The sequence below is a fragment of the Pagrus major genome, chromosome 5, assembly GCF_040436345.1.
Source record: "Pagrus major chromosome 5, Pma_NU_1.0".
Lineage (NCBI taxonomy): Eukaryota > Metazoa > Chordata > Actinopteri > Spariformes > Sparidae > Pagrus > Pagrus major.
Genome location: NC_133219.1, coordinates 32,912,893 through 32,925,659, shown reverse-complemented (window position 1 = coordinate 32,925,659; position 12,767 = coordinate 32,912,893). Strand labels below are relative to the sequence as shown.

Sequence of the window (12,767 nt, the reverse complement as noted above, 5' to 3'; positions counted from 1 at the left end):
ATGTAACAAAAAGGCTGACGTGAAAATAATCATGATGCTTTATCAATGCGTATTTTCATGTGACTGTTTTCAGGTAAGACAAATGTTGAGAGAGAAGAGAGAGATCATTTCAGTGTACAAAACAACCTGAAACTAAAGGCTTCTTATGGAAAATCGGACACAGCTGCTCCTGCAAAGACTGATTTTAAAGTTACTTATGAGCTTTAGCAATGAAAGTCAAGATGCATTTCCTTTGTTATAAATAAGGACTGACTGATTAGGGGTCTGGCCGATTACCAACCTTTTTCCGATTATCGGAGTCAGTGTTTTTTGTGCCAGATTTAAATAGAAAACAAAAAGAAAATAAGACTTTCATTGTTACTGCAAATGTGTGTTTGTATATAACCAAATATGAGTTATCACCTAATTACTAATAATCAGTATCAGCCCTGATAAAACCGTTGTTCAATCGGTCAAATCTTGGTCCTCATAAGTGGTCAGTTTTTCAAGTCCCAACCTCACTTAAGCAAATACAGTATATTCATATAGAAAATCAGATATCCAGGTGACTTTTGAAGTTAAAGAAGAATGTACAGAAGATAAACTAATGATGCATTTGCGTTATTACAAATCCAAGTGGCATCCTTTTCTCAAACGCCTCTCATTCGGCCTTATTTGTTCCCTGCTACTGCTCACTCTGTTCCGGTAAAGTTTCCCACACTAAAGTCCCCTCCTTGTGTCACCACCACCTCCTTCCTGCTCATCTCCTACTCAGCTGCTGTTGCCAATCACCTGACAAGAGCTTTGATCACTTAGAAGAACCCACCTGTTGCCTTCCTACACCATTCATCTGCTTCTACCTTCTACCATCTGCTGTCACTTTGTGTCTGTCCCTAACTCCATCTCGGATTTTCCTTCCAAATAAACTTTTGCCACTTCATAATACTGCTGCTACATCCTGATTGTCCCACTCGAGATCTGGAAAAATGTCAACAATTGATGAGATGCATCTGTCAGTTCGAATTATGAACAGTTAACAATTGATCAGAAACAAAATGTAATGTACCACAGCTTTTGAAAGAAACATCAGCTTGAATTGTTTACAGAATTTGTCTTATGACTTGGATGTCTTTCATGTTTTCTGGTATCAGGATAATATTCTGAGCCTTTCATCGTCTGCTGGATTGCATTAGTTGAAGAGCAAAAGCGTGACTTTAGCATTTTTAAAGTTTGATTGCCCAAATCGAACTTTAGCATTTTCCACTTTCACTAATGAGTCAGGGCTCCAGACAAACTTTTCACATAGACATCACTGGTGCGCCTAACTTTTTCATTTGGGTGCACCAGCACATAATTTAGGTGCACCCAATAATACATTTTAATTTCTGGATGCATGTGTGACCAAAATAGTCACATGCAAGAGCTGTGTGAATGCAGTTTTGTTGAAATCTATGAAGAAAGGTGACAGATTTGAATGAATCTCAATGCATTTGCTGTCTATAAGCTTCTTACATTAGCTATACTATTGCATTTTCTTGCTTATCCTCTCATCTTACACATTTTATCATCTGGACCATCGATACGGACATGACCTCGATCACTTTTGCTGATCTTGATATTATCCATTGCGTTTACATGCCATTTTTGTTAACAGAGCTCAAGACCTCAATTTCATTTATTGTTTTTGTTGGAAGCTTTTATCTGTTTATGTTTTCTTTATTTGGGATATTCTAATATTTGTTTAACATTCAAATTCCCATGTGGGAATATTCTTAAGAATTAAAAATCCATTTCTCTTTGTAAGGGTCAATATTATCATTCATCACAATTATTTTATGATAAAATATCGTCCAACAAAAGCAGTTACTGTGAAGAGCCTAGTACTCCCTCATCAACATGAGTCCACTATTTTTAACTGAGTTTATAGGCAGTCTTGCATTCACTCTCTCTCTGTTGTAGCAGCAGTGGCAAGAGTACTTGAAGTACGCATTTCATTGGTTGTGGTAGCACCATACACAGCAGTATGCAAAGCAGTAATAGTAGTTTTGAATGTGGGCTCTGCAATGCAGGTGTGCACACAGCCACAAATATGTGATGAAAGGCCTCACTGAGAGCTGAGACCCTGTCTGACCCACGGCGAGCCCCCCTCACTCTCCCCCTTGCTCTCTCTCTTTCCCTCTCTCCTTTTCAGCTTTCAAAGAGGAGGGCTGGGGGCTGCCACACAGAGGAAGGGTACACCAAGCAAGGTAGAGAGTGTGTGACTCCCTGAGAGAATAGGGAAGAAGTGAGAGGGTGACAGAAAGGAGAGGGAAAGATAAGAAACAGAGAGCGGAGGTGCTCTGACGTGCAGCTGGAGCAGAGTGTCTCCTCATGCAGTGAGACGCCCCCGAGATCCCCGACCCCTGACACAAATGTGACACCCCAGCTGCCAACCCCTGCCCCCCCTCCTCTCCGAACCCCCACCCATACCACCAACCCTCACCCCCCAGCTCCAGCATTACCATATGTATGGCTCCCCTCGCCCCTGATTATGCTAATCACCTGTCCGGCCCCTGCAGCCCCTAAAATGGGTGTATTTAGCAGTCGGCTGGCTCCCAATGCAGCTTCCCCTGGGCCCGAGGTGTACATTCACACACTCCTCAATGGGCAGATTCTTCCACGTTGCTGCCTTCATTCAGGTCCCACTTTCCCCTCCCAACCCCCCACCTCCACCCCAAAAAAAAAAAAAAAAAAAAAAAATCCTATTCAATGCCAATGGATTCTCAGAGCAGTGGAAAGAGTAGTAGGGGCAGAAAATGCTGACAGAAAGTCTGTTTGTAGCATGTGCATGCATGTGTGCAGTGGTTGTGGTTCAATTAAAAATACTCAAGAAAAGGACGTATTAATGGTGCATGAGACTGAGAGAGATGTGTGAGATTTGATGCTGCTGCCGCTGTGACGTAAAACATATGAAACATTCAAAAATTCTTAGAAAAAAAACAAAAACCCTGCATCAGCTCATCAATTAGCTACAGTTCCATTGGAAAGAAAAAATCTCATCCTATCTCTCCTGTCGGTGCCTGTCCAATGTAAGCCAGGTGAGCCATCTCCCCCTGCTGCATTTTACTGCCCTGTGATTGGCCCACAGCCCAGCCATAACAGACCGTGACATGAGCTTGAACAGCCAATCTCAACCAGCCATCTCTCTGTCATTTCCTGGAAAGATGGCCCGTGATTCCAGGTATCCCAAAATCACACATTCCGAAGTGTGGAATAGAAGACAGAGAGAGAGTGAGTGAATGGAGGAAAGATGAAAAAAAAATGTTTTCCAGTTCATTCTTGCTTTTAATTTCCTATGGCTACCTTTGCAATTATAATTTTTAGGGTCACTGGGACTAAGTATCATTTGAAATTGATGGTGCCGGCATCAAGACGGTACTTAGATACCTCAGTTTGGGGATTATGACAATAACCTACATTTTTCAGTGCATCAGTTGCTTGTACAATTGGCAATCTGATTAATGCAATTCAAATATTCATAGCAATTAAAAGTGGAAACAGTCTTGAGCCGTCTCAAGTCCCGGTAGTAAGGGGAAACACATATCAACAAGGGAGCAACCTTTGAAACAACACCAGCGCTCTCCATCGAGTGAATGCCTGTCCGTTCACTCTTGTTCTACCTCAGTTTCTATCACTCTCCCTCTTCGCCTTCTTTGCCTCCTCCATCAGCAAGGTTCTTCATCTTTTGCAGCGTAAAGTTTCCACGGTTCTTCCAGTTGTTCGACCGTTGTCTGGGAACAACAACTGGGCAAAACAATGCCTCTTCCTGTTTTGGTTGTGTAAAGGCAGAACTCAATTTTTTCAGGTAGAATCCAGTCCAGTGGCAGACCGAATCGCATAGTGAAAGCGAGGCTTATATGGAACCAATCTACACGAGGTTGGCGTCATTTTTCTACAGCCTTTACAATATGCATTCAATATTTACTCCGGAAAGTTAAAGTTCTGTTTTGGTCTCCACCAACTCCTTGGGGAATCATCTGGTTGTTTAGACACTAAATGCTCCACTTTGTTAATCAGCTAGTCGCTTACTTTGTCTGCTGTCTGTTGTCGGGGAGGCAGTGAACGGCTGGTTTTATCCAAGCTCGTTTGCTGAAGAAGCAGCATGGCATGTGTGGCTGAAAACCGCACTGATAAGAGCGGTGACAGCAAACTAAAACAGTAAAGTTGCGGGCCAGAAAACCAAAGCAATGAGCTGAAAGATGCTGCAGCGGGGTAATTATTCTCTGTGGGTTTGTCACTTTCTAGCTACCACTTTCATAGTACACAATTTAAGACATTGCCAATATAAAATCATTAATAAGAGCAGCTTTAAATTAAAAATACTGACAAGCAAACAAGCCTTAGAATCTGAGACAGTGCTACTGAAACTCAGTCTACTGTCGAGCTAGAAAAATGTATCAGGAAACTGGATTCAACCTCCAAAATCTGGACTGAAAAAGGCGATATTTTAGGCAGTACGCCTGATGACGACCCGGTGGGGTTGAAACAATGCTTTTTTCCATCCAATAAAGTTTGAATCCAGTGTGCAGATGCTCATCTCTTTTTCTACACAGAGTTTGCTGTCCTGCACGTGGCCTAAACTCAAAAATGTTTCGACGTCCAACAGAAAAGAACAGCGAGACAATGACAGAAAGGAGCAACACCCGTCAGGGCCCGCTGCACATCACAACACAACAACCTGTTGTGTCAGAAACAAGCGTTCCTGTTACCTCAGTCAGACTCGCAGGGCGGTCTGAGACTAGTCCTCTCTGATGCATACTGACTCAATCTGGGGGCTCCGAACACTCTCAATCATCCGAGAGAGGAAATGTTTTATATCTCTCTATCTTTATGCCTTGCGTGTGCATGTGTGGTACTTGTGTAATTGCCGTTGCTGCCAGATTTCTATGACGTTGCGCTGCAGGAATTGCAATGAACTATACCGCTACGTACATAACCCATGTGTGCCAGAGGGGCTGAAAAATTCCAACGACACACACAATTTGAGATGTTTATAGTATGTTTGCATGAAAAATTCTCGGCGCTGCAGTCTGAAAAGCATCACTCCACACCACAATCTCTCTCCTGGTGTACGGTAGGCACCGCAGCCAAAACACAAACACACTACAGCTACTATGCTCCTGCTTCTTTCCTCGCTCCGTTAACCCCCCCCAACACACACACACACACACACACACACACACACACACATACACACACTCTCTCTCTCTCCCCTCTGCTGTTTTGTACTTTCTCCACCCCTCTGGCAGTCAGTGCTGTGAGGGAGGGAAGAGAGGAAAGGGGAAGAGGGGAGGGAGGGATAGGAGGGGAGGGAAGGGAAGGAGGGAGGCCAGACCACCCTGCTCTCATGGCAGGGCTGAGTGTTTACATTGCCGTGGCTCACTCTGTAATACATCTGGCATTCTGAGGCCACTCTCTCCAGCCAGGGACGGGGGAGTGGTGGAGGAGGAGGTAGGGGTGGGGGGGGCTCGGGTAAAGAGAGAGACCTTTCTGGCAGAGAGGAAAAGAGAGGGATAGAAGAGAGGGAGAGAGAGAGAGAGAAGGAGGTAGAAGGGGGAGGGTAATTCTCTCCACAGTCTCCTGTGGTCGGTCATTCGCAGGGCTCTGGTTTTTGAATAAGAGCGCCTGAAAGAATGCAAAATGTAAACAGAGAGCTTGGAGGCATCTCAGGATGTCGTTTGTGAATGGGAGCACGCGCACACACATGCAGACACACACGGCACGGTTAACGAGCAAATTTTTAAAAGTTATTTCGCATTTGCTTTCGCCAAGTAGGGCTAATATACACAAAACTGCCTTCAAGTGAGGGAGAGCTGCTTGAGAAAACAGCGCTGTAAGTCTGTGTACAGTACCAGAGGCGCAATGTTTCCCCACACTAAATCCCTCACCAGCTAGCCTGCACTTTTCATCAACTCGTAAAGTTTAACACAACACGCTGGAATGTTATTCCTTCTATAGAGGTTTAATCCTGTTTGTAGTGAACTGATAAACACAAACTTAATTGAGTCCAGTTTGGAAGACCTGTAAAAAAAGAAAAGGTGTGCACGTGTGTGTTTGTGTGTGTGTGTGTGTGCATGCTCACATTTGAAATAGATGGAGAGAGAAAGACAGATGACTCTATGCAGCGTATTCTGTGCAAACAAGGAAAAACTATTGGGTGTGGGCGCGTTTGTGTATGTGATTGCTTGCGGCTGCTGAATGAAAGCGGCGGGAGATAGAGCATGAGTGAGAGAAGAAGAGAGTAAAAGGAGGAAAACAGATGAAAAGGAGAAGATGAAGAAGAGAAAATAGCAAATCAAAATAGCCTGCCATGCCAGCCCTGGTCAACCACCTCCTCATTCATAGAACCAAAAACTCCCAAAAAGCCTCTCTGCATATGTGAATGTGTGTGTGCATGTATCAGTGCTCTCATACACATCAAAAAGCTGGATAATTCAATCATGCAAACCACAATCCTCTCAGTGGAGACGCCACATTTGGGGCACTCCTCCTCCTTCCTCCTCCTCCTCGTCTTAGTCCACAAGAAAGGATGTCAAGGCTTCTTCCGCATGCACTTTATACATTATACCGCTCCCTTCTCCACTGCCATTACCAGCAAAACAACAAAACAACCACCAACTCTGTCAACTCAGCTCTTAATCACACTAGATACAAAACAGACACACAGGGGAGGGAGGGGCTGGATTCTGAAACCTTAAATCAGGCTCAGGATTCTAACAAACATAGATTGGCACCATTTGAACTGTTACAATGTTGATATCAGGAATGAGCTGTCAATTTTCAGACAATAAATCTTGAACATTCAGGGAGTTCATTAGACATTTATTAACTCATAAAAACAGGAATAATGTCCTACACTAATGAAGAACTTGGATTTTTTTATTAAGAGTTATTATGACACAGTGATTCAGAGATTAGAGCACAAATTATATCAGATTCACTGCCCTCTGCTGGAGGACAGATGTCAAAAGGTTAAACACAAAATCATACACAGGAGAACAATGCACACACTCCTACCAACATCTGGCTCATGAGATGCACTCATACAGGCATACACAGATGCACACACGTGAAAATATCCAGGACACAAACAACACCTGGTGACAGCTGTGACTTCTGCTGCATTGCTTCCACTCCTCCATCCTCCAGCCTCCCCCCCCACCTCCCTCTGCTGTGAGTCTTCACTCTGCACCCAGGCCACAGGGTGAGTATCAGGTGAGGTTTTAAATAGCGGGGCCTCTACGAGATGACCTCAGGGTCCCAGGGGTCTACCCCCGTGGCCCCTGGCCTCTACACTTATGTCCCCCAAGAAAGTGCTCCAGGACCCGGGGCCTCCCCTCAGTCTGTGGCCTTGAGACTACAACCCACAGCCCTGTGCCGCGGTCCAGGCCATAAACTTATTCCAACTTGAATCACTCACATGTTTCTCCGTGTAGCTCCATGAAAACACATGAACTTCCTCTGAATCCTGAACCCCATCCGCTCTATACTAAAGCTATAGGCGGCACCAGATTACACTACAGCTCCAGCTCATCCGCTTAACCCCCAGTTTCAACTTCAACCTTCAGCCCGGAGCTTGAGCTTTCCAGAACTTCTCCTGTACCCTCCCTCGCCCATCAACGCAGCCCCTCAACCGCCACCACATATCCAGCCCCTCTCTCAGCACAGAAACAGAGCGAAAGAGTGAGGGGCCGTCCTACAGGAAGGCCAATGTTTACGCGATACTGTTTTAATTAGAGGCAGCCGGCGCTGCTATTTTCTTTACAATTTGGCCTATGTTTGCCTTAACCCAGAATGCCAAGGGATGGCTCCGTTTTCCATTTGTGGCCAGGAGGACCTTTGAAGGGGTCTTATTCTTCTCTTCTATGTCTCCGCTCCCTGAATGTGGCTTATGGATAATCAGCGCAAGATCATCTGGAATCATCTGCTATTTGAAACTGAGGATGTATGTGGAGTTGAACGCTGGTATCGAGGGAAGCACAAAGAGGGCAGCAAGCCACGTTTGTGTGGAGATAGGAGAGCACAATACTACAACTTCCTGTTTGAGCTAATAATTTCCTGTCAGTGTCACAGTGGACATACACACGGCGGTTATCTACAGTGTGGATGAGATCTGCAGCAAAAATGAGGCAGGATAAAGAAAAAATACGACTATCATTCCTGAAATGTTGAGCAAAACAAAAACCCCCCTGCCAATGCATCCTCAGAGGTTGCCACAATCGCCTCTTTGAGCAGGCACGCTGTCTCGCTCCCAATTGGTCTCTGTCGCTTTGTCTAATAAACAGAACTTCCTGTGTCTGAGTGTTTATAAACAGAGCTGAGTGAGCACTGTGTGAGAGGAGACGATCCCTGCGAAAGCTGCGGCACGTGACGGCACGCAGAATAAACACACGAGCCGGCTCCGGTGCGCGGCTAATGGTGGTCCAGAGAGCCAGAGAGCAGGTGACGACAGACACAACATGAGATCACGGATGCAAAAAAAAAAGCGCTTGAATCGGGAGGGATCTAACGCGAGCTGGGTGTGTGGTGTGTGGATGTGCATGCGAGTGCGTCAACAGGCCACACAGCTTCCAGGCGGGGTCGTCCACGGGTCGCCTGCGGAGGGCAGTTCCAAATGAAACATAAACAGCCGCTCTGTCCTCTCCTCCTCTCTCCTCTTTTTCCTCTCAGACGATGGGCCAGTCCCCCTGCACGGCCCAGCACAGCGTTCCACGGTCCAGGCAGAACTAATCTATCCCTCAGCTGTGCAGTCTAATCTAAACAAACAGATCTCTCCCTATCAACATCTGGAACCCCTCATGTACCGGGACCTAGGAAACCACCGCAGCCCAGGCTCTTTGTCAGTGTAGGTCTGTGTGTATGAGCCCACAGTGTAGACGTCTACTAGAGGTCACTCGTCTTGGTTCAACTGCATGTCAGGTTCAACATAAAGCTATGCCAAAACACTGATGCTCAAAAAACAAAGGCAATATAACAATTTAAGCATCAGTTATGTGCAGATGAGTTTGATTCAACTCAAGTAGAGACAGTCTTCTGTTTTAAACTTTAAGTGCACAAGGCATCTAAGAATAATGATAAAAACAATCACAAGGTGCCCAGCCTGAACTGGCATGATGCTGCCAAACACACATGGAAAGGCAACTTTCTCTCACACTGGACAAGCATCCACAGAAACTCAAATAACTGCGACAGCATGATTCTCTGCTGCATGCTCGAAAGCTCCAAATAACAGGTTTGCCAAAATATGACTAAATTCACTGTTTCCAGAGGAGCTCTCCGAAGGGCACTGTGACATGGAAGAGTAAATAAAGAGAAAAGTTAATCACAAGTTACCAGAGCGCAAGGTTACATCCTTCAAATTCTTATTCTGTCTCGCCGTTAACATTCAGTTTCATACGGTGCCCCCTCTCTGTAGTACACATGACCGTGGTCTGACATGTGAAAAGGGGTGTAAAAACAGTGTGTTCCTCTGACTCCAATCAGGAGTCCTGTGCTAAAGAGGCTCCCCTTCGCCCCAAACGGTTGCCAACTGCGCCTGCGCCACAGATTAGACCAACACGCTGTCTGTCAGACCCCTGCAGCAGCACGCAAGGAGAGAACAGCCAACCCGGTGAGGAGGTGGGGGTGTTTGATCTGCACAGGACCCCGTTCTGCTTTCAAGTTTGATCTCATGAGCTACGCATTTTTGTTTTGTTTTTTTCATTCGAGGGAGAGCGGGAGACGGAAAGGTAGCCACACAAATGTGACGACAACAACCAGGCACAAACACATCGGGTTTCTTTATTCATGGCCAAAAAAAATACTACTCAATAACTCAGCACCAAAATCTGCTCCTCCATTCATGACTCCTACAGCCAACTCTAGCCCCAAGTGCAGGAATGCGGATCAAAGGGAAGGAAAAAAGCACAGCCCCTTCCCCTAACCCCCCGAAAGCACCACCCATACGCACGGTTCCCCTTTTGCCTTCAAATTTTTCAGACTTCATAAGTCGTTTCTGACAAAAACAACAAGTGAGCAGCCTCCCCGCTCCGCAAAACACCAGTTCCTGTCCTCACTCCGCTTTTTCCCTGCAGCCGGAGACAAATCTTTTTGGAAAGTTGAGAGCTGTCCAAAACGGGACCACACACAGTCTCCAAGCATTCAACTGCTGGGGGCAGGCAGACACACACTCACACACACTCACTCACACACTCTCTCACAAAATGGCGGCTTTGACAAAAATTTCCTCTCCCCCAAAAGCTGCTTATGAACTTAATTACCACCTTACTTCTGAGTGCAGTTACAGTCACCCCCTGCACATCTCGTGTGTGCATCTAATATAGTTTTGAGAAGCTGCATGGATGTAATAAACGGAATGAATTTAATTGTTTACAAGTTTCATTTGGCCTCTTGCCAGGGTACAAACAATAAACAATCCCCCTGGCTTGTTTAGCAGCACCCACCAACCCTCTCTTTTTCCAGTGCATGCCCTTCCAAAACATGCAATATCAAACTTTAAATAAAGACTAACACAAACAAGAAATACAGACAGTAATAAATGAGCTTGTCTTACCTTCCACCCACAGTTTCTCCACGTCCGTCTCCAAATTAGCTGCCCGTAAGCCCACAGCGAAAGCTCCGAAAATCATGAGGCCCACAACCAAAAACTTTCCGCAGTTCTTTTGTATGTAACAGCCCAGCCTAAATAAAAGTCTCTGGAACTTCGCTCTCAGCCATAGAGGTGCTTTCCTCCCAGTCGCCTTCCCCTATGATGAGACAAGAGTTCTGATGTTACTGTCTGTTGCAACACAAAACATGTAAAGCACTTACCTGGACAGGTAAATCTGTAGGGGTTCAAAGAGAGAAGTTACACAGGGAAAAGACACACCACTGGTGGTCCCAGTGCGTTCATGTCAAAGAGTCTCAATCTCTGCGGGGAAGCTGCGATCAAAATAACAAAAACACATCCACGGTCTTGCTGCGCCAACCTGCGATGAATGAAACACACACACATCTGCCGAGGACCGCCTAGAAACCACCGAGGACTGCCCGGAGTGAGAGCCACAGGTTCTGTCATATCAGTAACATGTATAAACTGTAACCTTAGCAGGATACATGCAAGAGGAAGATATCTCCATCCCCTGCAGGGCACCCCACACACAGCCTGATGCACGTCTGTCATTTCACTGCTACAGCCAGAAGTTATGGAGACGTTAAAGACCAGGCAGACTGACTGACACTCGGTGCTGAAATGCTCCAAAATGGGTCTGCAGCTGAACCTCCAGAGTAGATGGAAGTAAATACAAGGGAGGGCAGCTGTCAAGGCAGAATTATATAGTGGGTGGCCCTGTGATAATAAGCCTCCCTTGTGTCTCAAACATAGATGTCCACATGCAAAAATATAGCCCACGGGGTCTAAAGATCCTGCAAGATACCTTAATAAAAGTCCACATATACTTAGGGAGTAGTGTAATCTGTCATTGAAGCTGACTACATTAAGGCCCCCACGCACACCCCACACATCAAACCGTGATGTTAAATACCCTGAAAAGGTGCATGTGGTAAAACCCACAAATACCACCAGCGGCACCACCACCACACACCACTCCAGTCCCCGTCCGGCAGCAGCCCGTGTGTTCCGGCCTCAATGGGGGAGCGGAGGAGCCATCACGGGGGGACTCACAATATTTGTGAGCGGAAGAGGGCCAGCCACATGGGTTATTTTTTCCTTCTCCTCATCTCTTTAGTAGATCGGATCCTGTCATACAAACCTTTAACTTTTACGCAGAAGCTGGATGTTATGAAACAGTGAGCGGTGGTGTGCTCGCCTGTGACCGAGAGCTGCATGTTCTGCCCTGCCTCACACCGTTAAGAGTGTCGGGATGTTGGCGCTGGGAAACAATCGAGCGGCTGTGTTTGCAAATACAACCCCGATCCACGTCCTTAAAAAAACAAAACAAAACAGAAGCCGGTCGCGCCGGAGGAGTGTGAATGGTGCACGAAGTGAAACAAAACAACTCTCGGCTCACTACAACCTTGCCTTACCCCTGCGTCCCCCTTGCCCAGCCCGTCCCGTTACCTAGCAGCGACTGGACATAGTTTGGCCACTTTTTGTCGGTGAACACAATGAAACCAAGACTTTAAAAAGCTCTTTTCCAGGCAAAGATGAGAAATAAGCACCTCGGTTATTTGCTCCAAAGCGAAGCCCGCATCGCAGTAGCTCGGCCGCTGCAAATACTCCAAATCCAGCGGTGTGCTGCGGGTATAGTCCCCCCTGTTCCTCCGCGTTATCCTCGGCCGATCGGGGTCTCTGTTTTCCTGCTCGGAGGGCGCATTAGCAGCCGAGGCCATGTTGCGGGGACTGCGAGATGGTTACCGTTTCCCACTTTATAGTATTTCCCCGAAAGCGTGTAGCGATATCCCAAGGCAACAAAGTTTCACTCTCGGAGATCTCACACCCGTGAAGTAGGACTTCATACTCCTGTTGGAGACGGCGAGTCAAAGTCTGCGCCTTCCATCCCAACATTTCGTGATCCGGAGGTCTCCACCGCTTTCACCGCATTCACCGTGTCTCTTAAAAAAAGTGTGTTTCTCTCAAAAAGCGACGTGCGCAAAGCGATTCCCATACACAAGTCGTCGGGTAAGAAACCTCGATGGTCGTAGCATTCTGGTGAGATCTATGTGGTCTTCCCCTGGGCCGCGCGTCACGGCCAACTCTGAGATTCAATAGAAGAGGAGAAAAAGACCTCTCTCCATTTGGAGGCAGAGAA

At 46.3% G+C, this 12,767-nt stretch overlaps 1 protein-coding gene across 1 annotated transcript in view; it reads right to left on the bottom strand.

Annotated features, from left to right (window-relative positions):
- Window positions 1-12,487, bottom strand: part of ptch1 (patched 1) — a 49,932-nt gene extending 37,445 nt beyond the window's left edge. Inside the window, exons 1-2 of the mRNA XM_073467122.1 lie at window positions 12,178-12,487; window positions 10,571-10,763 (exon numbers count right to left, since the gene is read on the bottom strand). Of these exons, the coding sequence (XP_073323223.1) occupies window positions 10,571-10,763; window positions 12,178-12,348 (364 nt within the window). The 5' untranslated portion in view covers window positions 12,349-12,487. The remainder of the gene's footprint in view (window positions 1-10,570; window positions 10,764-12,177) is intronic.
- Window positions 12,488-12,767: the final 280 nt, after the last annotated feature.